At 52.2% G+C, this 27,682-nt stretch overlaps 1 protein-coding gene and 1 non-coding gene across 2 annotated transcripts; one reads left to right on the top strand and one right to left on the bottom strand.

Annotated features, from left to right (window-relative positions):
• Positions 1 to 4,589: 4,589 nt before the first annotated feature.
• On the bottom strand, positions 4,590 to 26,327 carry GLTP (glycolipid transfer protein). Its single transcript, XM_068990008.1, has 5 exons — positions 26,178 to 26,327; positions 11,973 to 12,031; positions 10,875 to 11,008; positions 7,934 to 8,084; positions 4,590 to 5,685 (listed from the first exon to the last, which is right to left on the bottom strand). The coding sequence occupies exons 1-5, from the start codon at positions 26,278 to 26,280 to the stop codon at positions 5,503 to 5,505; spliced, it is 630 nt and encodes a 209-aa protein (XP_068846109.1). The 5' UTR covers positions 26,281 to 26,327; the 3' UTR covers positions 4,590 to 5,502.
• TRNAG-CCC (transfer RNA glycine (anticodon CCC)) lies at positions 18,770 to 18,842 on the top strand. Its single transcript has one exon. It is a non-coding gene; the product is annotated as a tRNA-Gly (tRNA).
• Positions 26,328 to 27,682: the final 1,355 nt, after the last annotated feature.

Genomic DNA, 27,682 nt, shown 5'->3' with positions numbered 1-27,682 from the left:
TCAAATTGTGAAGGGGACTGAACACTTTTCCTGCGATGCCCAGGACTTTCGCAGAGGTCTGGGACCCGGACCCCCGGCACATCGGTGATGAAGGCTCAACCTTCCCAACCAGGAAGAGGCAGAGGGTGGGACGAGGGAAGGATCCCAGCTAACAGCTTTTTAAGCTGAGAACTGGCTTCGTCACCCTCTACTCACAGAGGCTTATGATCTCCTTTGTTCTGAAACGAAAACCAAAGTCACATGGACCTCGGCATTGCTATTTCCTCCCTCGCTGCCCTCGATTATCAGGCTCCAGACACTTTGGTCTCTCTCTGCTCTAAGAACAGTGCTCTCTCTTCTGCCACAGGGCCTTGGCACCAGCTGCTGTTGTTCAGTCGCTAAGTCGCGTCTAAGTCTCTTCAACCCCATGGACTGCAGCACGCCAGGCTTCCCTGTCTCTCACCCTCTCCCGGGGTTTACTCAGAAGTCATGTCCATTGAGTCGGTGATGCCATCCAACCATCTCACCCTCTGTCACCCCCTTCTCCTCCTGCCCTCAGTCTTTCCCAGCATCAGGCTCTTTTCCAGTGAAAAGACCAGCTGTAGCCAGCTTCTTTTCATGGTCTGCTCTTTCTCCCCCTTCAGATCTCAGATCAAATGTCACCTCCTCAGAAAGGCTTTCCCTGTCCCCCCCCACTCCCCATCTAAATCTCTTGCCTTGGACCATGAGCCCCTTGGAGGGTGCAGGTTTATCTAACTCGGGGCTCACATACAGTAAGTGCTCAGCAAACAGGAGCTGAATGACTCGCCTTCCAGACACCTCTCGGGGCTAGGTGGAGAGCTGATTAAGAGTTCATCATCATAGCTGCCCTTTATCAAGCACCTTCTAGGTGCCAGGCGCTGTGCCAAGTACTCTGCACATGCGGTCCCGTTAGATGCCACAAGGAGAAACCCACGTGCCCACTTGTGGATGGAGAGATTTCCCTGGAATTATGAATACAAACCAGGGACTGTTGCAGTGACAGTCCACTGTAGACCAACAGAGCTAGGAGGGCACTTGGAACTGTCCAACCTCCTGACTTTATAGAGGGGGAAACAGGCCTAGGGGGGAGAAGGCACTCGTCCAGATCACACAGCCGATTAGGCCAGAGCAAGGAATCACAGCCAGAATCATTGCTGGAATGAATGAATCATTGCTGCAATGAATCCAAGGAATATTGCCTTTTTCTGGGGTGTTCCTGTTGATGCATCGCTCTGGGCCCTGCCGTTATCTTTCAAAACAAGGAGTAAGTGAACACGCTACAGTCTAACTGCATTAGGAGGCCCGCTGCCCCTCAGGAACCCCTGGCAGGCGACAACGCCATAATAAATAAAAATATCAATAAATGCTATTTACTGAACATCTTTCCGCGGCAGGCACTTCACACACATCACCTTATATAATCGCGCAAGGGAGAGGTGTTCCCGTCCCGTTTTACAGATGCAGAAACTGAGGCTCCGAGTGATGAACTGGACTTCCCAGGATTACATGGGCTACAGTTATGGAAGCTGAACTCGAAGCCTAAACTGTGAGGTGATGATGGTGCTGGTACCACTAGCCGCAGCATTAATCGGAGTGAGCGCGGTAGCGGTAGCAGTGAAGCGGCGGTAGCGGTAGCAGTCGCGGCGGCGGCGGCGGTAGGCGCAGCAGCGGCGGTGCTGTATTAGTAGCAGCAGCGGCGGAGGTAATAAGACACAGGCCAGTCGCAGAGCAGTCGCCCTCATCCGAGGAGTCCAAGTATTAGGACATACCCTTACCCAGCGGCTGACATTCAGTCAGAATCCCAAAGCAAGGGAGGCTTTGGACTATTCCAGCAGTGTTCAAATAGGGCTCCTCACGTAGCCCTTGGAAGCCACCCCGAACACGTCAGTGGGGCACGCCTTGGGTGCCGGCTGGAGTTCCAGAAGGTGCGGACAGGCGTCGGGGACTCGCCGCTCCCGGGGGAGCGGCTCTCTGCTCACAGCGCCACCTACCGGGACCCGCGGGACCTGCAGGAGGTCGGCGCGCAGGCGCAGCGGCGGTGGGACGCCCAAGGCCGCGACGCTGAACCAAAGGAACCCATTGATCAACCAACTAAACCCAGAAAATGGAATCGTCCTCCGTTTTCCTGTAAGCTTCTGTAAAGGATGATCAATGGGTCAACACTGAACAATTAGCAGCCAAGCGCTTGCCTGGGCGGTTTCATTGATTCTCAGGGAACTAAGAACTATTAGTATCCCCATTGTACAGACAAGGAAACTGAGGCTCAGAGAGGTGCAGCGATTTGCCCAAGGTCAGTCAGCTGATAACTAACAGAGCCAGACTCCAACACTTGATCATGTTACCATACACATCACACACCAAAATATTCGTGCAATTTAACACTAAGACAGCTTATTTCATGTTTATAATTGCTTTACAAATAGTATTTATTCATTCGTTTATTTTTGTGTGGCCCCACTGTGCAGCTTGTGGAATCTCAGTTCCCTGATCAGAAACTGAACAGAGGCCCTGGACAGCGAGTGCTGGGAGTCCTAAGCACTGGACCACCTGGGAATTCCCGACAAGTATTGAATGCGAGCCTCACAACCTGCGAGAGTGGCTACTGGCGGGACCCCCCTGGTACCGAAAAGGAAACGGAGGCTTTTTATGGGGAAGTGAGCTTCAGTTTCTTGTCTATAATAAGAGAATTTGAATCACAGTTCAGGGAGGTTTAACTAAATGCAGCAACGAGTAGAGAGTCCTTTTTTTTTTTTTTTTTAATATACTTTGTTTTTAGAGCCTTATTTGGCCACACCACATGGCATGCAGATCTTATCCAACCAGGGATGCAAACGGTGCCCCCTGCAGTGGAAGCTCGGAGTGTTAACCACTGGACCACCAGGGAAGTCCCAAGAGTCAGTCTCTATCAAACTTTTGGGCTCACTCCGTCCACTGGCATCCAAACGGGCACGACTTGGAGGAGATATGGAGTCAGATGAGAGCCCGAGGTGCCCCCAGACCTGGCAGGATCACCCTGGCTGAGTTCTCTTGCCCCATCCCTGGGGTGTTCAGTCTCTTAATCTGATAAATGCAGCTGCTGATGCCCACGTCAGGGCACTTGTGAAATGATGTGCAGGGCCTGGTATACAGCTGATGCTCAATGTGTGTTCCTTCCTCCCTGCCCCAGGCAGAAGTGAATCCCACTCTGACAAGGATGACATGAGAAGGCATAGATGCACTGCTGACTTCATCTCTGGGGTCACAATCCCAAAGTGCTCCTGGGGCCAGGCAGGTACCAGGAATAAAGAAGGCTGTCCTGGGAAAATTCTGACCTTCCACAGAGAAACTGCCTTCCTGGTGTCACTATATTATGTTGGAAACATGCAGAAAACCTTTTTTTTGTTTTAATGTGGACCATTCTTAAAGCCTTTATTGAAAATCTGTCACAATATTTCTGTTTTATGTTTTGGTTTTTTGGCCATGAGGTATGCTGGATCTTAGCTCCCCAACCAGGGATCGAACCTGCACTCCCTGCATTAGAAAGTGAGATCTTAACCACTGGACTGCGAGGGAGGTCCCAAAAAGCTCTTTCTAAAATATATATATATATACACACGCACACACACAATTTAAAAAATTTGTTGGCAGAATTTTATATTCAAAGGGGAAAGTCCTAAAAAGCACGTTAAGCTTAGAAAGATCAGTGGCATTCTTCCTGTCAGCAATGTTAGGAAACATCATGAAATCAGAGACAGCAAAATACTTAGTTCAGACTTCTACCCCTTGGCCACATCAGAGGGAAGCTTCCAAACTGGATATCTGGCTGATTGTGCAGAAGAGCTCTGAAGATGTTTCACAGTTTTCAGAGTCAAGCTCAAATTCCTCAGTGGCATGATGTCTCACATATACACAGCCTGCTCTGGGTCAAGCCAAAAGGACATTGCCTATGAACTGGAGTGTCCCCTCTTCCTCCTCTACTGGGATCCTCACAACCCCAACTTTTCCATCAAGGTTCAGTGTGTGCCCCAATCCGTGGACTCAGGCTCCCTCTGGGCGCTGACCACTCTATATTACCTCTGCTGATTTACTGGTCCGTCTTGCCCACTAGACTGTGTGTTATGCAGGAGCACGAATGAAGTACAATATTTTCCTCCACATTTAACCCTAGCACCAGAAAACGCACCTGCCCATGATAAAGTGCAAATAACCAATGGTTACAGGGTTGGGGATGCAATAGGGATTGGTGGAGACTGAGGCAAAGTGAAAGTATATCTACCCAATCGCCCCATCCAGCCAAGGGGGCAGTCATCTCTCATTTCCAGCCAGGCAGTTTGATTTCTCTAAGAAGCTAGAAATAAAGATTTTTCTGGGACATGTCAGTTTCTCAACGTGGCAGCCAGTTCTATTTTTCAAACCAGAAAATGGGACCCAGAGACTAAAAAGCAAGTCCTTGGCTGGTCCCCAGTTGTATCCTTTGATCCAGAAAGAACAAGAAAAAAAAAATCAAGAATCAAAACAGCACACCAATGTGATTCCAAAATAGAGATTTATTTATTAAGGATTATTTAGTTTCTGCATAAAAATCACCAATTGTTCCTCATTGGGTTTTTAAACATACATCAATTCTTTGTGGGTTGCTTTGGTCATCCCGACACATTAAAAAGACAATTCTTTTTAGAGCCAGGAAGGACAGTTAAGGCAGTAAGGCGTGTTCGTGGGTTCATCCTCTCCCCCTCAAAAGAATACACATGGTAGGTAGTTGCTTAGGTTGGAAAGGCTGTCCCTGAAGAAGGTAATTATGCAGAAGAATGCAAATGCAGTCATCTACAGTCGGTTATGTGTGTCTGATAGCTTTAAAATAAGCCTTCCCTTGGTCATCAAAGGCTTGCTGGTTGGTTTCAGCTATAAAAAACACTGTCTGGCAAGACAGTAAGAGAGGGCCCTAATGACAGTGCTGGAGGTTCGGCTGTGCAAACCACATGAGCACACACACCAGTTTGCTTTGAAAAGAAAAACAATCCCACAAGAGGGGCCCTGTATAATTTCAGATCAAACCCCCTCATGGTCCTTAAAACACTCAAAACATCATTCAGCCAGCTCCTCAGAAAGACACGTGCCTATTTTCAAAGCGACGGATCTAACACCACTTCCCCCAGAGCCATGCTCCGAATGGGGGCTGGAGGGGACCAAAAAACCCTAGGACTTGATTTATTAGAAATATTAATTGATTTTTACCACACTGAAATGAAGGCATAAAGTCAGTCTGTGCTGTCATGAAATTCAAAGGAGATTCGGAAGTGTGACGGTTATTTATTGCTCCAGGGGGGCAGATCCCAAACGTGACTTTTAAAAGACCAGGGCCGGCCCCGTGTGGGCCCTGGCCTGACTCAAGGCTGCTCTGGGGGCGTGCCACGGGCAGGGGCAGCTGGCCAGCCAGATTCGCAGTGATTCGGGTTTGCCTGTTCCTGCAAGGGGTCTGCGGTCCGGGGGTGTGCCGTCCGGAGCACCCGCTGTGGAGCTGGCCTACACCTTGTAGTTGAGCTCGGCGTTCATCCTGGTGTACATCTCGTAGATGACGTCGATGGTGGCCGTGTAATTGACCAGGAAGAGGCGGACCTTCTCCAGGCATTCCTCCTCTGTCACATTCTGACCCTTGGAGAGCGCTTTGAGGAAGTCGGACTTATAGGGGGCCGCATACAGCGCTGCCTTGAGACGGGTGACAGGGGGTGGCACAGCGTTAGAGGAGGTGGAGCCCAGCCCCTGGTCAGGTTCTGGGAGGGAATGCCCCCAAGGTCCACGCTGGGCAGGAGGTCTGTGTCATTCATGGCACTGAACAGGAAAGGCCAAGTGTGGTGGTGGCAGGGGGTTGTGTGTGTGTCCCTTTCTACCAGATGAGGGACAGCAGGAAGCTCTGGGGACAGACAGACCTGGCTTCAAATTCCAGCTTTTACTGCCGACTAGCGGTGAGCCTTGAGCAAGTTACTTAGCCTCTCTGAGCCTCAGTTTCCTCATTTGTAAAATGGGGATAACAATGGCACCCACCCAACTGGGTTGCTCTTGTCAGGATTGAGGTCGTGTCAAGTGCTGAGCACAGCACCAGGCACACAGTAGGTGCTCTGCGAGGAAGGACCTCTTCCCTCCGGTGGGTTCCCTGCTCTGGAGAAGGTGAACCAACGGCTTCCTCCTGAGACCCACTAACTGAGGGGCGGGGCGGGGAGAGGATGGCGAATCTGTGCTGTTCCTTTTCTGACCTTCAGGGGGCGACACTTCCCTAAATTTCAGAGAAATTTGAAAAGCCCAGAGAACCAGAAATTCATAGAATTTCCGAACCAGAAGGAAAACAATGCAACCGGATAAAAAGGCTTAGGCTACAAGTTTGAAAAGGTGAGGAAATTACAAATAATAACATTATCATTAAAAATCAAAATGGGGGGGTGGGTGGGAGGGAGGCTCAAGAGAGAGGATATATATGTATACTTATATCTGATTTGGCTTCCCTGATAGCTCAGTTGGTAAAGAATCCGCCCGCAATGCAGGAGACCCCAGTTCAATTTCTGGGTTAGGAAGATCCCCCCGCAAAGGGATAGGCTACCCACTAAAGTATTCTTGGGCTTCCCTTGTGGCTCAGCTGGTAAAGAATACGCCTGCAATGCAAGAGACCTGGGTTCGGTCCCTGGGTTGGGAAGGTCCCCTGGAGAAGGGAAAGGCTACCCACTTCAGTATTCTGGCCTGGAGAATTCCACGGACTGTATAGTTCATGGGGTCGTAAAGAGTCGGACACAACTGAGCAACTTTCACGTTCATGTCTGATTCACCTTGTACAGCAGAAACCAACACACCATTGTAAAGCAATTATCCTCCAATAAAAAAAAAAGAATCAAAATAGAAATAGCTTCAAAATGCCACGCACTGTATACAGAATAATACATAGACTCTTCACAATGAGCCTGTGAGGCGGGGCCTATTTTATGTCTATTTGCAAGATGAGGATACTGAAGCTCAGGAATCCTGGCTCAGGAATTTCTTACTGCGTGACCTCTAGCAAGATACTTAACGTCTGGGGCATCAGTTTCCTCATCTGTGAAATGGAGACAAGGACAGGGGCTCTCGTGAAAGTGACCCTCCACGGGCAGCCCACCTTGAGCTAGGCATTCAGGGCAACCAGTTATAATGGTGGTCGTGGGGCCTTCACAGGGGGCAAGGCTCTGTGGGCGGCAGGCGGGCAGGGCTCTTGCAGTCCCTGCCCGGGATGGGTGCTGTCCCCAGCCTTGCCAGGGCGGATGGCCCACAGGTGCCATATTTCCTGCCTGGATTCAGTTGATGCCTGACCCTGCCTGCCCATGACCTGAGCCACGCGGGAGAGAGACCCGCCCTCAGAGCCCCATTCTTTCCGCAGAGAAGATGGGCGGGCAGGGGGCGCTACTGTAGGAGAAAGGGGGGCCAGGACAGCGTGCAGTGCACCCGTGGGCTCTCGACGCCTCTCCGGTGGGCTTCTCCCATAGCCGGGCTGGTGCCGAAGGCCTGTGGTCACCATCACCCCAACACAAGTCACCAAGAGCCTCGTGAGCAGATGTCCCTTCAGCAGACAACCCCGTGGGTGGGCACAGGGGCCCTTCCTCCCCTCCCCACCCCCCTCCAGTGCCAGGGTCCCAGCTGAATCCAAGGGGCCAGTGAGGTCGGCCCACCGTCAACCTAAGGGCCTCGTCTCTGCCCTGGCTATTCTCATGGTCTCCCAATCGGGCCCTCCTCACAACCGCCACAGAGCACTTAGGAAAATGCCCACCGCGCAGCAAAGGCCTCTCATCGCACCAGCCTCACCCAGACAGACGGAGGAGAGCCCTTCCTGAGCCGGGGGTGGGCAGCACGGACACGGGGCAGGGGGGCCACAGCAAGAGCGTGGGGCGGAGGGCGAACCCCACAAGCCAGGGGTCTCTGCGCCCGCGGGGTGGCTCACCTGGAAGATCTTCTGCACAATCCAGCCGTGGTACTTCTTGAGGGCCATCTCATAGGCCTTGGTGGCGTTGACGCGGATGAGGTTGGGGTGGTTCTCGTCCCGCTCGCCGTCGCAGATGCTCTGGAGGAAGACCTGGATGAAGCGCAGGCCTCTGCAGCCGGAAAGGAAAGGGTGCGTCAGGGCCCAGCTCGCTCCTGCCGGCCCCGCCCACCCACCGCACAGAAACCCGGATGTACCCGGAATAAAGTACTTCCCGTGACCCCGGAACACTGAGCTGTCGTGTCCACAGGAGCTTCTGTGTAACGTGACCCTCCGCCCCGCCAGGGGATCACCTCACGTGTCCCAAGATCACCTCGTCTACACCAGGCCTGGCACTGACCCCGGCCGTGGCCTCTGCTGGGCTGTGAAGTCTACAGAGGGCAGGGTCTGGATGCGCTCTGCCCATTTCTATGGCCACGTGGCCATCTGTGCTTGAGGGACGAAGCCAGTCAATATAGGGCTGAAGGCCCAGCTCTGGTCCTCAAAAGGCTCGGGGACCACAGACCAGGGCCACGCTGAGAACACGAGCGAGTCTGAGCCTGTGGGCTCCCCGCTCCCATCCCTGCCTGTGCCGTGGTCCACATCCTCCAGCGGCCACTTGAGCCTTTCCTCTGAGGTAGGATGATGCTCCAAGAGCCAGGAGCAGGGTGTGGGTCATGGTAAGGCCACCAAGTTTAGAATCAGATCAGTGCCAGCCCTTTATTCCACATCATCTCATCTGCTCTCCTTGGTCCGTCCGGTGAGACTGAGTTCAGCACAATCTGCCCACTTCACGGAGGGGAATACAGAGGTACTCCAAAAGCCTCAGTCTCCTATCTTAGACAGCAAGAGCCTGTCTCACTCCCTAACTGGGCTCCTCTGCTCCCTCCCTGCGAGGGGGTGGGGATTCATTTGGGGGCTTTCTGGGGCAGAAACGCTTGGCCCAAGGACTGAAAGGATAAAGTTCAGCTTTATCACCTGTGAAGTGAAGGAACTCCTCCATGCTTGGATCACAACTCTCAATCACTGGGGATCAGCCTGGCGTGTGAACCACGCTCAGGGTTTAGTCCCAGCCCTGCCCTGACTGGCCACCTCTCCTGAGCCCCTGCTTCTCCCAGCCTTTATGATCCCCCCCGCTGCCCAGAGCTGGAGTGAGTCTTTGTCAAGCCCCATTTTACCCCGTTGCTAATGCCCCTCCATGGCTTCCCAGGACCCCCAAGGGGGCTGGAATTCATCCTTGCCCAATTCCACCTCATCTTTCCCTGCTCCCACCTTGCATCCAGGGCCCTGGCTGGACCAGATCCTCCTGGAGGGGTGGATACTCTGTACCTCTCCTGCCCTCCCACCCCTGCAAGGCCTCTTCCTCCTGGGACCCTGCTGCTCAGACTTAGAGATGCTAATAGGTAACCCACCTCCAGGAAGCGCCCCCTGATTTCTCTCTGCTCCAGGTTCTGATATCCTGCTGTCATGACCTGCCCCACAGCCTGACCCCCTGCCTTGGGTGGACTGTCATACCCTAAGAGGGACCCTGCCTCTTCAAGCAGCATCCCACGCATCCAGCACCAGGCACAGCACACAGCAGGTGCTCATTATGTGCTTGACTGGTTGACATCCACCAGGATCTGCTCTCCTAGTCACCGGGCTCTGCGCATGTCTCCTCTGGACACAAACAGCCTACTTCCTGACCTGAACGTCACTCTCTGCCTGGCTCTTCCTGAGAAATCTACAGAACCTGCCAGTGGATGGACCCAGGGGCATTCCTCATTCCAGGTGTGTGACTCTCGGGCTGACAGACAAGAGTAGGGCAGCTCAGTGTGGACAAGTCATAAAATAGGCCATAAGGGTGTTAGTTACAGCCTACCTACCCGCTGATGCCCACACTGGCCACATCCTCCAGGGAGCAGACTCTTCCTGTTCCATGTCACCAAAGAAGTGCACAGAGTGTAGGTGAGGATTAGCTTCTGGGGATGGGGATCCAGGGAAAGTGCAACTTCCCTGGCTCCTGCCTCCAGGCCCCAGAGAAGGGGCAATGTTGGGAACATCAGTGGGGCAGAGAATGGGTCCCTGGCTTCGTAGCTGCTGCCAGGGATTCAGGAGTCTGCATAGCTGAGGGAATCCGGGAGCTAGCAGAGAGCAACATGAGCTCAGCAAGCGAGCTTCCTGGCCTCTCTGAGCCTCAGTGGCTTCATCTGTAAGATGGAATGACTATATGCGGTTCCAAGTATGTGCCACGAGGACAGTACGTAACATGGTCACAAGCACTGGCAACTAACTCTAGGGCGAGACTATCTGAGTTCAAATCCCATATCGGGGTGCCCTGCCCCCAGCCCACAGGTCGAATTTATGTGAATTAGAGTTCTTTTTCCTCTAGATGCTGTGGTTCTGTCAATAAGCTGTCATAATATACAAATCTGCCATGTGCGTGATGTGACTGGCTATCTGTAGAAAGGACATCTTTGTGCAGTGCGCAACCTGTATAACTGCAGAGCTCAGCCACTCTGTCCCAGCCCTGGCCCTGTGCCCTGAGCCCATGAATTGGCCCCCAGAAGCCACCAGCATCCTCCTCTAGGACATGGGGATATATGGGGATGATCATACGTAACTCACAGCCCATAAAATATGATCAGGTGTCTATAAAGAGCTTAGCACAGCGGCCGGAGTATCCGTGGGTTTGTTACGCCTCTGATGAGACTGGAACCAGCAAGGAAGTGTCACCATCAGGCAGAACTTGGCCCCCAGGGTGCTTTCTCTCTGTCTCTAAGTAGCGCTGCACAAGGGGAGCGCCTATGTGGAAGACGAAGTGCCCGTCCACCCCGTCAGAGCAGACACCCTGGGGCAGTGGCGGGATTGGCTGTCCGTCCTCTGCAGGGCAGGTCCCCTGGCCCCCCTGCCACACAAACACCCCGCCACCCAAGCCCATCACCTCTTCAGCCACATCAGTGCCAGCGTGGCCCCCACTTTGGGCCACTCGGCCCCGTACATCTCCTTCTCCACCTCCAGGATGTTCTGCAGGGTCCGGAACTTGGTCGGGTTGGTATCATAGACAGCTTTGATTTTCTGGAACAGAGCACACAGGGTTTTCCCCTGGGGAAGGCTGCCTCCACAGATGCCACCCCACCAGAGCCTCGCTGTCCCACCCACAGGTGCCAGGACCGGCAGTGGGGGCTGGTCGTGACAGTAATAATCCCCAGGGCCATCTGCATTCACTGGATGCCCACAGCGCTTTACAGTCACAGCCTTCTCTAATCCCCACAGCGACCCTGACGTGCCTGCCGTCGTGCCAATTTACAGATGAGGAAGCGGGCTCAGAGAGGCGAAGTGATGTGCTTAGGGTCACACAGCTGGTGCAGGTGAGAACGGGTTCCAGCCCTGACCAGACCCCAGAGTCCACGTTCTCCAACCACTACTGACAGCACCTTGAACCCCAAGTATCTGAAGTTTCGTTTCTGTGGACAAACACAAGTAGGTCCTTAGGATTCAGACATGTCCAACAGGAAGCAGGCTCCCGAGTCAGAGGCAGGAAGTTTGGATGTGAATCCCACCTCTGCCATTTCCTTGCTGTGAGTCCCTCAACAGCTCTGGGCCTCGGTTTCCCTGTCTGTAAAATGGGGATAATGACACAGCACCGGCCTCATGGTGGGTCCTTGCTGGGGGAGGGTCAGTGGTTGGGGGATGCCATCAGGAGCTCTAAGGATTGAGGAAGGAAAGGGCTGGGTCAGTGCAACTGTGGACCTTGGAGTTTATTTTTTGTTTGGTGGAGTGAATCCAAGTACCAGCCAGTTCCTTCTCAGGTCAACCCTCCAGACTGTGAATCATAGTTTGGCTGTGACTGGATGGCATGACTGCCAGGAGAACCAAGAACCTGGAGCCTTGAGTCAGAGGAACTGGGAGCCAGGCCTGTTTTCCACGTCTCCTTCTATTCCTTAGCCTGGGGGACTTGCAGTGGGTAGCAGGGCAGTGGTAACCAGGGTGGGATTAGAGTCCCGATCTGGGTACTGGGGCTGCCAGGCCAAGTACATACAGTGATGTTGCCACTTATGTCCGCCTTGATTGGAGTAAACACTGGGGAGCCGAGGCAATCTGGGGACAAAACAAGAAGAGAGATGTTAGGATCCTAACAAGGGTGATATTCAGGACTGCCATGGGACAGGAGGAAATGTCATTTGATGTGTTTAAGGAAAGAACTATTTGTAGGTGTTAAAACGGTTCATGGGCAAGTAAATTTGGAGTTCTGGGCTCCAAGTGAGACCGGTTTCTTACTCCAGGACTTGTCAGAGCCTTTAAAATACAACCAGATTCTCTAAGGGGCAAATATTTTTTCCACAGCACCTTCTCATCCTAGGATAAAAAGTTCTATACCTGCACCATCTAATATGGGCTCGTGTGACTACTGAGCACTTCAAATGTGGTGTGATCGAGGCACTCAACTTGTAATTTTATTAACTTTCATTCATTTAAATGTAATAGCCACATGCGGCCAGTGGCTACCATACTGGACAGTACAGTGGAGAGCATCTCTCAAAACTAACACTCTGAGAAACCATCTCGGCTGACAAGGCGATGGCCGCTAACAAACCAGCTGTCCAGGAAACAGCTCGAGAAATCTTAGTCCGTGGGAGAAGAGGGGCCAGACTTATGAAAGATAACCTTCTCATTCACCAGCTTCTAAGGCAGAAGTGAGCTGGTGACCCAGAGGCCCCCTGGTCCTGAGACTGCGTAGGAGCCTGGGAGAACCCACCTGCAGGGGGACCCCCGTCACTTAACAGAGCTAAGTGAACTGGGGCTGCACACCTGCTCTGCAGACACTGGCAGTCAGGGCTTGGGAGTGTCCCTTCTGCTCCCCGAGCCTCAGTTTTCCCATCTAGCAAGTGGGCCAACAGAAGTGGTGGGAGCTCCTACGAGGATGACTTGAAACTACCCACTTCCGAGACACATACTTTGTTCGTCTCTGACATCCGAATGCTCTCCCTTGGAGGCAGTGTTCCTTCCTTGGTGGTTCCCAAAACAACAGAGCACCTTAAAATAGGTGGCGCCTTGGAGGTGACGAAATGTGGACCAAGAAACTGGCAGTGCCTGGAACTCAGGGCTCCCGGGGAAATATAAGCAGCCTTTGGCTTGTGTCTCCTCCTTTCCTGCCTCTGTGACCCCCCCGCCCCAGCAGCCCGTCAAGGGGACCAGAGACAGCCCACGGGTCAGAGCTCCCTGCTGAGGGCTGGGCTCGGAGGGAACAGACAGGGAAGGGCCGGGTCTCTCCTGAGCAGACTCAACAAGGAATTCAGCCTCAGAGCCTGAATTCAGCCTGAATTCCCTGCCCTCTCTGAGCATCCTCAATACAGAGCCCAGGGGGTAAAGACACCTGAGCAGGACACAAGTGGGTACCTCAGCTCCCTGCTGAGGGCTGGGCTCGGAGGGAACAGACAGGGAAGGGCCGGGTCTCTCCTGAGCAGACTCAACAAGGACTTCAGCCTCAGAGCCTGAATTCAGCCTGAATTCTCTGCCACCTCTGAGCATCCTCAATACAGAGCCCAGGGGGCAAAGACACCTGAGCAGGCCACAAATGGGTACCAAAACCCATAGCAGGGAAACACCCCACCCCCGCCAGCTTCCCCTTGTCCGCAGGCCAGGCAGGGGCTTTGGGCACTGCACAGGGCCAGAGGACTGGAGGAGGGCCACCTGTGGGCTGAATTCCACCCAAGGTGACCCGGCACACCTGGCCAGCCATCTGGAACATTCTAACTGCATTTGTTGAGAGGTGCATTGAGGAAACAGCACTGGATGTTTTATATGAAAAAGCCCCAAACCCCATAGAAAGGAGGTCAGGTAGGAACCCAGACAGATTGGGTTTGAATCCAGGTGAGCAAGTATCCTGCCTGGGAGCCGTGTAACTTAGTTTCCTCACATGGCAAATGGGGCAGCGTGTGTACGTACTAAGTTGCTTCAGTCGTGTCTGACTCTTTGCCACCCTATGGGCTGTAGCCCGCCAGGTGCCTCTGTCCCTGGGGTTCCCCAGGCAAGAATTCTTCTGGAGTGGGTTGCCATGCCCTCCTCCAGGGGATCTTCCTGGCCCAGGGATCGAACCTGTGTCTCTTACATCTCCTGCACTGGCAGGCGGGCTCTTTACCACCGTGCCACCTGTACTTATTTCACAGGGTTGTGGTGGGGATTGAAACCCACACACTGAACACATTCAGCAGAGTGCCCGGCGCAGCAGCTCTCAGTCAATGAACTCTGACCGTCTTTATGACTTTGTGACACGACTAGGCTCCGCACTCCAGCAAACGTCACCCAGGCTTGGAAGTCATCAGGTCCTCCAGGGCCTCCGCTGAGTGGAAACACACAGCCTGCGCCCCTGGCCACCTCTACTCTCCTGACTCCCAACTGAGGCGCCATTGGGGCCCGAGAAGCTGCGTGGCCCAACTGCAGGGTCCCGGGTACAAGATCCTCAGGCTGAATGGAAAAACCTTCCTCTCAGCTTGCCAGCCTCTCTCCCACTCCTGTGGGCTCACATCTCCCTTCCCGGATGGCTGCAGGAGCTGCTCTGAGGTGCCAGGTGGGGGTGCAGACATCCCGTCCCACCAGATCCTGCCAAGGGTGTTTTTGAGGTAATGACTCCACCCACCGTTTCATCCTCCCTGATGTATCGCTGGCCTCATCCTGCGAGGCCAACCTGGGAAGCCTGTGCAATTTGCTCGTCCTGCACCGTGTTCTCCACCAGGACACTTACCACGACGCCCCCGAAGCATGACTATGCGCAGTAATAATGCAGAGAACTTCCTATGGTCCAGTGGTTAGGGTTCAGTGCTTTCACTGCCCAGGGCGCGGGTTCAATCCCTGGTCAGGATACAAAGATCCCACATGCCAAGCGGAGTGGCCAAAAAATAAAAAGAAACCTCCTTAAGAAAAAAAAAAAAAATGCAAGACACTCAAGACTCTCCACCACTAGTGCCTCTTTCCCTCGACTGTGTAGCCAAGGGTCGCCAATTCCGAGTCTCACGGGGCCAGGCAGGTGCCATGGATGGGCTTTCTGGGGACTGGCAAGACTCTTCTAAAGGCATGACCATGGCTTCACCTCCTTGTCTTTCAAAAATATATGCTGTCCAAAGACATGAAGCGGGTTGACAGATGGACAGAGAGGTGGACAGTCAGATATAAGTGGTAGAATCTAGATGGTAGGTACATGAATAGCTGCTGTGAAATTCAATTTTGTTACATGTTCGAAATTTTTCATATAAAATACTGGAAGAGAATGCCAGGCTTTTTTTTTTCCTGCTCATAAAAGCCAGGCTTCTTTCTTCCCCTTTTCCTCCAAGCTCACTGCACTGCTACCATCACTGTGGTTCCATGCGTAAGTCTGTTTTCCGTCCACCTCCCCCTGAGCTCTGAGAGCGCAGAGACCAGGTGGTCTCTGTCCCCTGCTCTGCTCCCCACCCCCGCGGCTGGCATGAAGCCAGACCCCAGCAAGTGGCATGAACAAGGGGGCAGAGAGTGGGAAACACGATCGAGAGGCACCCCACCGTTCTTTTTCTAGCCACATTCTTGTAGGGCAGACTGACCCAACGCATGGGTCTAAGGACCCACCCGGCTAAGATGGCAGAGGCTACGGGAAGGGGCTTGGCCTCGATTTCCCCGTCTGTACAGGGACGTCCCTGTGCGGCTGCTGTGACGGGGGGTGGGGGTGGGGGAGGCAGTGTGCATGCCAAGTCAGGGCTCAGAGCCTGGCCATGATTTGATTGCCACTGTGGGCTGATTTTCGAGTAACGCCATCCTGCGTGGGTGGAGATGCGGAACCAGGGTTTGGCGATCATCAGCCACGTGTGGGTGGCTACCAGCTTCTCACAGTGACTCAGGTCAGTCAACAGGCATTTTAGAGACACAGAGAGTAACATTTGGCTTCCCTGGCTCTGGAAATGGCTTCTGTGTGGTTCTGAGTGTCCCCCCTACCCCCGGATGGCGGGGAGAAAGGTTTCTGTCTCATCTTCTGACACCGTGCCATGTGGGGCCCGAGGTCATCGTGGTTGGCAAGAGCCAGCCCCAAGGCGGCTGTTCCTGCAGGTCGTGGACCAGGCTTCTGCTCAACGAGGGGTGGGGTGTGGGGCCTGGATGGACTTCTGGAGCCAGGAAGGGAGCAGAAGGAGAGAGGGGCAAAGCAGGGCTGGGAGACGGCCCCCAGGGGCGGGGGCGGTGTGCACATGTAGGAGCGCACGCGGGAGTCGGGTTGGCAGCGTCGGGGCCGCCTGTGACCAGAGGAGGAGCAGGGTAGAGCTGCGCGGCCTCGGTCCTGAGTTCAGATCTCAGCTCTGGCGTCACTCTGGACAAGTGACTTAACCGCTCTGGGCTCAGGCCCCTCCCTTTCCAGAGCCCCAAGGTGCTGGGCAAGCTGAAGCTGGCCTTCACACGCCTTGTGGAAGGCTCTGGGCTTCTGTTTGCTTTGGCTTAGCCTGACGCCACCAGGCTCTGAAAAGCCTCGTGACTGGTGCGGGGTCACCCGGTGAGAGTCAGGCACTCACACACACAATTCCAGACCCAAGGCTGGTATCACCATCCCCTCTAGCCTTTCTTTCTAGAAGGTTTCCATCTGTGTGTGTGTGAGCTCAGCAAAAGTGAGAGGACTCTGACCGGAAAACCGAAAATGATTTTGACCCCTGAGCACTCAGTGGCCTAAGAGCTGAAACTCACGCCGGCCCCTGCTCTGGACACGATGCATTTCTGGTCAGGTTACCCAGTTTTACCTTTCATACAGAATACAGTCCTGCCTCAAAATTACCTTTCTAGTTATACCTGTTTTGCAGCTATCCCAAACTTGTTTTTCATTATTGTCAGCCAATGGGCTCTTTAGAACGGCACCCGGAACCTGCCGGAAGGGAGGGAGGGGGCTTGGGTGGCTTTCTAGTTTATTGTCTCACTTCCAGAGTAAAAAGAAGTCATCTCAAAAACAAGAGAAAAAATCAAGTACAATCCCACCATCTTATTTCATAAAGGGTCACGGATTCTAAACACAGTCAAGCCTTGGTCACCTGGAACACGTGGCAAATGGCCCTTTCTCTTTTAGACTTTTCCTAAGCATGCCACTCGGAGAAGGCCATGGCATCCCACTCCAGTGTTCTTGCCTGGAGAATCCCAGGGACGGGGGAGCCCGGTGGGCTGCAGTCCATGGGGTCGCACAGAGTCAGACACGACTGAAGTGACTTAGCAGCAGCAGCAGCAAGCATGCCACTCAACCCAAAAGGCGTAAAGAAAAGGCCAATAAGTCTGATTACAAACCCAAAAACCTTCTATATGGGATGGGGTGGGCATGGGAGGAAATCCCATCACCAATCAAAGCCAAACAGCAAACTGATTGGGAGAGGGGGTGACCCATGTAACAAATATCATAGACCAAAGACTATTATCCCTAATATGTAAAGAGCTCTAAAAAATTAATAAGAAATAACCTCCTTATAGAAAATGGACAATTAAAAGACATTTAATCTCAATAATGAAAAAAAAAGCAGTGAAATATTTTCCATCTACCAAATTTGATGAATGCACCAACTTTCTCTCTAGTTCAGCTATCCTGGTTGGAACTTATCCAAACGTAAAACAAATGTCCCTGCGTTTGTACAGCAAGCCATTTGCAGTGTACTAAACAGGGCCATTATCAAAACTAGGAATTATGATAAAGGTGTGACCCAGTGATATCAGAGGCCCCCTCAACTGTTCCCTAAATGGGTCTACATGGTTATGTTTCCAGGGTTTTAGGACAGGGGTTTTTTTTTGGCTGTGCCCTGCGGCATATGAGATCTTAGTTCCCTAACCAGGGATGGAACCTATGACCGCTACAGGGGCAGTGGAGAGTCCTAGCCATAGGGCTGCCAGGAAAGTCCCCAGCTTTGTGTAGTTTTTTGAAAATTCCTCTTGCTTTCTCAGCAGTGCTTTGATTCTGCAAGATACTGGGAGAACAAACAGCCAACTCTGTCAGCATCACCGACAAAATAAGAGGAAGCAGACACCCAGCAACATTCTGTGACCTCTGTGACAGTCCTGCCCAGGTCTCTGCCATCGTTCAGATGGTTGAGGTCGTCCAGAGAGCAGAGCTCCCCATAAGCCAGCAGTCCCCACATGCCGCCCGGAATCATATTCGTTTCCTGTTTTTCTGGCCTCCATGTAATTGGAAAGCACCTGCTGTTGTGCTCTGAGCAAGCCCCCAGCACATATTTGGAAATTTCCATCCAGGCTGCCCCCTCTACGCCTGCCTCTCCAGGCAAGCCTCTCTTCCAATAGGCGATGCTCCCAACGCTGGGCCACAAGGTGACTGAATTGCCCCCGCCCTCTCACTTCATCTCAGGAATAATTTTCACTCAAGAACAAAAAGCATTCTGCTTTTCAGATGCACACCTTCACTTTCAGTCTGTGTGGTTCAGTGTGGGAGATCCAGGCCCAACCCGTAAATATTCATTTGAGAAAGGAAGAACAGGGGTGCCTGTGCCAGGATGCTAGGGGCCTGGTTTGGGGAGGTTCTATTTCAAATTCAATTTTTTTTTTTCAATAGCTGGATAGTAAGGTTTCGCTGTTAATCACATGGGACAGAGTAACTTTACAGATCCTAGGTTACAAGGATCATAATGGGAGGCACTCAGATTACAGCTGATGGAGATGAATCATTTATTAACCCGACGGTATGTGGGGCGTGCATGTGACGGCTCAGTCTGCAGTTAGGCCTATTTTGAAGCATAAGAGCCCGAGAATGACCACCTTTCAAAAACTAGTTCCCACTCTAAATTCTACCTAAGAGGAAAGAATGTTTACCAAATGGTACTTTAAAAAATCACCCCTGGGACTTCCCTGGTGGTCCAATGGCTAAGACTCTGTGCTCCCAATACAGGGGGCCCAGGTTCAATCCCTGGTCAGGGAACTAGATCCTGCATGCTGCAACTAAGACTGAGTGCAGGCAAATAAATAAAAGAAATTTTAGAATAATTTTTAAAATTAAAAAAATAAAAATAAATAAAATCAGACCCGTGACATGCCAACTCTCTTTATCCACAATTGTCTCCTTTGGCAAAAACCAGCCAGCAATTGGGAATGCAAATGGGAAAATGAGTTCTCTTACTTGCTGTGTGGCCTGGAGAAATCAGTTAACCTCTCTGAGCGCCGTTTCCACATTTGTAAAATGAGGTTAATAATAGATCCCACCTTATAGAGCTGTTGCAAGGCTTAAATGAGGTTGTAGAAATAAAGGGGTTAGCATAATTTCTGCCTCAATTTTTTAAAAGTTATTCTTTATGATTATAATAATTATTATCATACATTATAGCATCATTCTTTAGGAAAGAAATCCAGGAAAGAATGATTCCAATGATTAAGATGTCAAAAAGGGAATTTCCTCGTGGTCCAGTGGTTGGGATTCTGTGCTTTCACTGCTGAGGGCCTGGGTTTGATCCTTAGCTGGGGAACTAAGATCCCCAGGCATGACAAAAAAAAAGAGAGAGAGAGAGAAAGAGATGAAGACACGGAGGAGAGAGAGGTAGAGAAAGGTGTGGATATGGGTAAAATTAGCAGGAACTCCAGTTATAAACTAAGGACCCCGCACTCCTGACCATTACAGTCTCAGATCTCAGCAGGGAGTAGTGAGAGGAAGGTGGCATAACAGCAGTGCAGAAAATGAATCATTTCTGAGCCAGAGGAAGTGAGCTGGCCGCGGAACTGCTGGGAGAAGAGGTTTTATAGGACCCTGGGGAGCGCTGATCCATTGTAAGGACTTGTAAAGGCTCAGATACAGTTAACACAATAACAATTGGGGGGGGGGGGGGAGGAAGCCCTGATACAAGCAACTTGGTAAGAATGTAACACTAGCAGTTAACATCCATCCAGGCCCTTTTAAAACTGAAACAATGCAACCTAAGGCTAGAACTCAACATTGCTGTTCTAACAAGCTCATTGAAATAAGCACACTGTCAATGCCAGATGGGAACTTCCAGCATTTCCCCTCCCCCACAACAGCTCTAAAAGGTCCTTTCTGCTGTTTGCAGGGCTGGCCCCCTACAAAGCCGTTCCTCCTTGCGTGACTTGGTCACATGCCTTCACCACTCTGAACCTCAGTCTCCTCTTCTGTACAGTGGTGCCCATTCCTCCTAACTCATAATGTCGTGAGGAGGAGGATTGGAAATGAGAGATCGGCTTGTTCAATGCTGAAGCACATGGAAGTCACTCAAAACATGGGTTACGCTAGCTATGGGGTCAGGCATTATACCTTACAAAGCCGCTGTCACGCATTCTTTCCATTCCCTTTCAAGTTACCCACTGGCTGGGCACCGATGCTCTGCCAGGCATGTTGCTGGGGCCTGGGACACGATTCACAATGGGGCACTGTTCCTGGAACCAGCCCTATGCAGCGGACGCCCCACAGATGAGGAACGAGGTGGGGGCTGGACAAGCTCGCAGGGACAGAGCGGATGTCTGGGTCTTTTCCCTCCGGCTTCTCCATCTTCTTCCCTTCAGGAGCAGAGGCCAGACCTCCATCCTTGACCTCAGGGCCGGACTTTTCTGAACCCAGAAGGTCAAGATCTCCTCACTAGAGGAACAAGGGTGGTGGACACCACTGGTCCGTGCTCTGCGCTGGCCTTTGGATGTTATAAATGAGTTGCTTTAGCAGCCAGGCCGCTCAGCTGGCCCCTAGCCTTGGCAGCTGGTCACCAAGAGCCCGAGGCAGCTTCTTTTTGCAAGAACTTTGTTGCCCAAGGGCAGTGTGGCAAGAGGTGCAGATTCTCAGGCTTTTGGAGGCGGTCTGCCCCACCTGTACAAAAAGGTGGAGAGATTCTCACATTGGACACCAACATCATCTGGGGGAGTTAGCCTCCACCGGCCCCCCTGGGAGGCCTAGCTTCCCCCTTTTACAGTCGGGGCTGCAGGCTCAGAGAGGGGAAGCTCCTGGGTGAGGACACACAGCTGGGACACCGTGGAACCGGCATTCAAGCTCAGGCTGGCTCTGCTGAAACCAATTTCCATCTAGCTGCTGCTGCTGCTGCTGCTAAGTCGCTTCGGTCGTGTCCGACTCTGTGCGACCCCACAGACAGCAGCCCACCAGGCTCCCCCATCCCTGGGATTCTCTAGGCAAGAATACTGGAGTGGGTTGCCATTTCCTTCTCCAATGCATGAAAGAGGAAAGTCAAAGTGAAGTCGCTTAGTCGTGTCCGACTCTTCGCGATCTGGAGACTCCAATTCAGGGACTTCAGCCAACAATAAACCCGGGTTCAAAGCAACTTCTCTCTAAGCCTCCCAAGCAGCCAACAGATGAACGGGTTAACACAGTGGGGCCAGAGGCAGCCCTCTGTTTAGGTGTTGCTTGGCTCTAATCTGGGCCAGGTGAACTCACGAGTGGGTCTCACCAACACACAGAAGATGCTTCTCAAGGTTAACAAGACCTCACTCCCTACTTGCAAATACACCTCCAATGGATGAGAGGAGTCGGCAGGCTGGTTCAGTTCAAAGTTGCAAAATTGGGGTTGGGGTGAGTGGGGGAAGTGGGAGAGTGAGAGGGAGGTCCAAGAAAGAGAGGATATGTCTACACACATAGCTGATTCACTTCCTTATACAGCAGAAACTAACACAACATCGTAAAGCAACTATGTTATAGTTTACTGGCTCAGTTATGTCTGACTCTTTTGCAACCTGATGGACCCTGCCAGGCTCCTCCATCCATGGCATTTCTCAGGCAAGAAATACTGGAGTGGAGTGGGTTGCCATTTCCTTTTCTGGGGTCTTCCCGATCCAGGGATAGAACCTGTGTCTCCTGTATTACAAGGAGATTTCTTACCACTGAACCACCTGGGAAGCAACTATACCTCAATAAAAAATTTTTTTTTAAAAATTGCAAAACCCATTGCCTTAAGTGGCTCTAGCATAAGTGGAACCCATCCAGGTGAAAGGAAGGTGATGGGCTAGAGAGCAGTGGTACCCCAGGCAATGAGACTCTGATGCAGGTATAGAGCCAGAAGCAAGTGATGTCGTGGTACCATCTCTGGGGCTGCAAGCCATTCAGAAAGGCTACAGCATGGATTTCAAGGTGGGGTAATAGGGAGCCACTGCAGCTTCCAGACAGAGAGTGATAAAACTAAATGATAGCTAGGTCTCTCCATTTGCCTCTCTCTCTCCCTCCATTGCCACCCTTCAATTGCAAATGCTCTGGAATGGTTGTGTAATCGACCGTAAAAGCTGAGAGAGGAGGGCCTCACAGAAATCAACTGCAAACTGATCAGAGGTGAGATCCAATTACTGGGTCAAGGTGGAGAAAGAAGACGGACAAAGGGTTGTTGACCTCTAGGTGGACACAGCAAAACCTATCCGGCTTGGGAGACTCAGACCAGAGATACAGAAGAAAGAGCCCAGGATACAGGTGCTCTGAACCACACAGGACCTGCAGGCCAAAAGAATCGGCATTCATCAAGCCCAACCAATTCTGTCCCAAACCACACCCAATGAAGCATTAAGAAATGTGATTGCGCTAAACATATGTAAAGCCTTCACCTGCTTCGACCCAGCAATTTCCCTTTAAAAAATTAGAAATAACCAAAGAAGTATGCAAAGAAATATACATAAGAATGTTCACTGTAGCATGGTTTACTAGAGAAAAAAAAGAAACAATGTCAATATCCAACACCAGGGGCTTGGTTAAATAGTTTATCGCTACATTCAAACAACAAAATTCTAAGTAGGTCTGGAAAATGATGGTTGACATGGAAAGCTGGTTATGCTATATGGTTGGGTTAAAAAAAAAAAAAAAAGCAGTTTATCCTTTTTCCCTTAAAGAGACAAATGGGTCTGAAAGGAAAATAGTCTGAAATGTCACCACTGATTTCTCTTAAAAAACAAAACAACAACAGGACTTTCCTGGTGGTCCGGTGGTTTCCTGGTGGTCCGGTGGATAAGAATCCTGTGGCTCAGCTGGTAAAGAATCCGCCTGCAATGCAGGAGACCTGGGTTTGATCCCTGGGTTGGGAAGACCCCCTGGAGGAGGGCATGGCAACCCACTCCAGTATTCTAGCCTGGAGAATTCCATGGACCATATAGTCCATGGGGTTGCGAAGAGTCAACACAACTGAGTGACTCTGACTATATATTGAATACAGAAGACGCAGATTCAATCCCCGGTCCTGGAACTAAAGTCCCCTAGGCCGAGAAGCAACTAGGCACACATGCCCAATGCAGCCAAATAAATTAAGTTTTTTAAAAAATAACAACAAAAAACTCTGCCTCAAAAAGCCATGAAAGGATTAAGTGAACTCATCTACACAGTTTACTTAGCACGGAGTAAATGCTCAATAAAAAATGGCAGGGAGATTTTTAATTTATCATTTCTTCTTGATCAATTTTTCCTCTGAGAAACAGATCTTCCTTGAAGAAATAGATACTTTTTAAAAACACTGCTCTTAGCCTTCTGCTCTATTTGTATCAAGAGCGGAAGCTCTCAACTGGGGGTGACTCTGTTTCTCTGCAGGTATTTTTGGTTGTTACACCTTGGAGAAATGGGATGCTGCTGGCATCTGGCAGAGAGAGGCCAGGAATGCCACTGAACATCTTACAAAGCACAGGACAGCCGCCCCCCCCCCCCGCCCCCCACCACTCCAAAGGATGGCCCAGCCCTGAATGTCAACAGTGTCATGGTGGAGAAACCCTGCTTTGGAAGGAACTGCCACAATGCCATTCAGACTTCTTGGGTTCAAACTTCAGACCTGCTCCATGCCAGGGACACACACGGCACCCAGATCTCAGATCACCCAAGGGACCAGACATTCCCAAGACCTGGACAAAGCCCATGTTTCAGGGCAGATGGGCCGATCTCCATCAACCCCCATGTGCCAGGGGAGAGCCACTGATGGGAGCATCCTCCCCAAACTTTAACCCTCGGGAGGAACCCTCGCCCGAGAAAAGCCTTAACGCTTCAGAACGGATCATCACGTTTTTCAAACAGCGCTAAGAATTATCCTCTGTGGGCCGACCCACTGAGGCTTCTGTATAAATGGAGGCTCTGTCAACAGATGTGACGGCCCACAGCAACCAGTTCGCAGCAAAGACAAGGGTCTTTTGAGATCAGGGAAGGGGGAGGGGACGTTCTCCTACCCAGGCACCAGCTCGCCGCCGGCTCCAGCCACCACCACCCCTTTTCCCGTAAAACTGGCTCGATACTTGCATCAAGTGAAGGCGGCCCTGAACGCAGAACTGATGGACAACCTTGCCGAAGATGCAGGAGGAAAAGGCCACAGAACTTACCCTGGGGGTTTCTCCACCCTGAGAGGCAGCTAACATTTGGGGCTGGCTCAGTTCTTTGTGGTTGGGGACTGTGTTGTGCCCTGGAGGGTGTTTACCAGCATCCCTGACTTCCAGCTGCCAGTACCATCTCCCTGTGCCCCTCACCACCCCCCCACCCCCCCAGGGTGTGACAACCAAACATGTCTCCAGATACTGCCCGTTGTCCCCTGAGGGGGCAAAACTGTTTGAGTTGGGAAGGACGAGCTTAAACAGATTCTGAATCCTTATTCAGAGCAAATGTTCATAGAACTAAAAGAGAAGGGAAAAACCCGTCACAAAAACCAACAGTTCCTCAGTGCTAAAATCAGACAGTTCCCAAGCTCCTGCCTGGAGATTTAACATTATCTCAACATGGAGATACCGATATTAAGAATATTCTGTACATTTAAGTGCTGACTGAGCACCTACTGTGCACCAGACGTTGTTCTGAGTATCAGGGATGCAACAGGAAAAGACCCAGGTCTGAGAATCCTACAAACCAGGCAAAGGCACTCAAACACTCATTAATCAATCATCTACACTGTGAAGGAACCAAAACTGAACTCAGGAACTTGTATAACAACCACGCCCCCAACAGCTAAGATGTGTTTGGCATTTAAAGGCCTTGGAACCTTACACACTCCACCCCATTTAGTCCTTGCCGCTAGCCTCAGAGATCAGCATGCGCATTTCACACACGGGGACGCTGAGGCTCAAAGGGTGGAGGAAGAGAACACGGACGTGACTTCATGTAGCCACAACCACTCCAGAGCCCACGGCACTGTAGCAACTATTGCCCACTGGGAGCCCTGATCACCCTCCAGGGGAAAGGGAGTGACTGCCCTGGGTGCCACCATCCCTTTAGTCCAAGTTAGTGTCAGGTTCTGTCAGTCTGCAGGTTTCTGCTGGACTCTGCCCTGGGGACTGGTCCCTTCCAGCCAGGCCACCAAGTAAACCAGCAGGGCAGGGTTTCAGGGAAAGCCCACATGGAAGAGGAGAAAGCAGAGCTCAGGTTGCATTCTTTACTGGAGACCAGCAAGGCAAAGGGCAGGGCCCTACTGTCTTCTGTTTCCCATTTTCCATCCAGGGTGTGGGCTGGGTTGGAGGATGGGAGAAATGAGGGTCTGCAACTGGCTTAGGGCCGCCTCCCAGTGTTCCTGCGACCTCCCAGGGCATGGCAAATGGGGGAGGGGACTTTTTCTTTTGGACCCCCCTCAAGCACCCAGATGTCACCCCACAAAGCAGGTCCCCTGGTCCCGACCCCTACTCCAAACGGAGGGGAAAGTTTAGGTGGTTCTCTGCAGGAAGGGGGCTAGAGAGTTTTGCGACTCCATCTCCAAAAACCCCCTCCTCACTTTGCCAGGCTTTCTGCCCCTGGAGTGGGGGTGGGGGGTGGGGGTCTTGGATTTGGAATTATGAGGAAAAGAAGGGTTCACACCGTCCCACGAGGGAGAGGATGGGAGAATTTACAGAAAAGAGGGGGTTTATCAAATGAGGGGTTCATTTTAAAGGGAGAGAGTTGGGAGCCATTCAGAAGGGTGAAGGATAAAAGACCTAGGCGGTGGGGGACGGTGGGACGCTTTGGGGGAGACGGAGGACTGCAGAACTAGGGCTCTGGTAGAGTAGGGGTGTTCGTGGGGAGATGGACGTTTGGGGCGCACAAGCGGGTGGAGATCTGCGGGCATCTGACGGACGAAGTGTCTGGGGAGACAGGATTTGGGGATGTCCGGGAAAAAATGAGGATGTGACACGTTCTGGGGAGAGAGGATCCGGGAGCAGTCTGGGATAGGGGAAATCTGGGGTGCCTGCAGAAAAAGGGGATCCTTGGTGCCTGGGGAATTAGGATTTGGGGTGTCCACGGAAGGTCTGGTTTGGGGATGTTTGAGAGAAGAAGGAAGCGGGTGCATCTGGGAGCGCCCTGGGGCAGGGCTCCCGGCCAGTTCCCCCTTTCACCCCGGCTCACCGAAGAAGGGCGGCAGGTGGGACACCGCCTCCAGGAAGGGCCCCGTCTCGATCTGCTTGTCAGCAGGCAGGGGCCTCAGCAGGTGCTCCGCCAGCAGCGCCATTTCGGGGTCGAGGCCCGCGGTAATACCCCAGCCGGCGCCGCGGGCGTCCACGCCGCCCCCCGGGCCGCCGCCGTCAGCGCCGGGGCCGTCACTGCCGCCCTCCGCAGCCTCCGGGGACGCCAGCGTCGCCACTTCCGCCCGCGCTGCGCCCGCGTAGCCGCGCGCTCAGCGCCGCCCGCAGGCCGAGCGCCTAAACTGCTTGCCGCGCCGCCCCGCCCCCGCCCTCCCGCGCCCAATCCGCGTCCGCCGCCGCGCCCGCCAGCCCAATCCTCGCCCATGGCCGTGGACCTCCGCGCCGCTATTGGTCAGGGGGTGGGGCCAGCCCGCCCGGCGCGGAAGCGCGCCGACTCCAACATCCAGGTACGCCCAGGTGAGCCGCTCCCAGGTGACCCGTCCCCACGTGTTTCCTGCCACCCCCGGCGTGGCACCCCGCAATCAGGCGAGCTGGCTCGGGCCGCGTCCTCGCCTGATGGGCAAGGTCACAACTCACAACCCATCCACCAGCCCAGGTTACGGTCCCATCCTGCCAGCATCCTTCAGGACGTTTGCTAGCCCATAAACAGGGACTAAGCTTTAACAGTCCCAAGAGACTTTTTGGACACTGCTGTGATCAAAGTTCTCTTTGGCTACAACAGTGAGGATCCTTGATTCTTTTTTAGTGATCTTCTGCCTGTTGGACACTGGCCAATCACAAGTTAACTCAGCCATGTATAACTAGGACTCTTGTCACCTGAAATCTGGGGTCCAGTCTGACCTGTACAGTCTGATATCACCTGATGGACTCAGCCCAGTGTACAATCCAATTTAATCACCACCTGACTGGTGCATGTTTCCTCAAACCTGACTTCACCCCAATAGCCTAGGGTACATGCTTGCCACAACCTAGAGCACAATTCATCTCAGTCACAACCCACCTTGATGCTTGTATCCTAAAACCTAGCACAGAGCTGTTGAGAGCTTCTCATTCGTTCTCAGAATAAGCAGTTCACTATGCTCCCACCATGCACCATGCACCATGCACTGTGCTAGGCATTGAGGATAAAGTGATGAACAGTACAGCAAAATCCTGACTCCTGTGGGGCTCACATTCTAGTTGAGGAGACAAGATAATACATTATATTACAATACCATACATAAGTAAATAAGACAAATTCAAATGCTAAGTGTAATGAAGAAAATAAAATAAGGCGGAGTGACAGGGATGACTGAGGATGTGCTTGTGATAGGATGTAGGGAGTGAGGGGCAGTAAGTACCTATGAAGTGGTGACGTTTGACCCAGGACCTGAAGAAGTAGGAGACAGCCAGAGTGGCCGGGACACATGCCAAAGCCTTAAGGTGACAAAAAGCTTGGTGTGTGCAAGCAACCAGGGGAGAGGATGGGAGTGGAGCGAGTGAGAGGAT

This window comes from Capricornis sumatraensis, chromosome 17 (genome assembly GCF_032405125.1).
Source record: "Capricornis sumatraensis isolate serow.1 chromosome 17, serow.2, whole genome shotgun sequence".
Taxonomy (NCBI): Eukaryota; Metazoa; Chordata; class Mammalia; order Artiodactyla; family Bovidae; genus Capricornis; species Capricornis sumatraensis.
The sequence above is the reverse complement of the archived record's forward strand: the minus strand, read 5'-3'. Positions and strand labels throughout refer to the sequence as shown.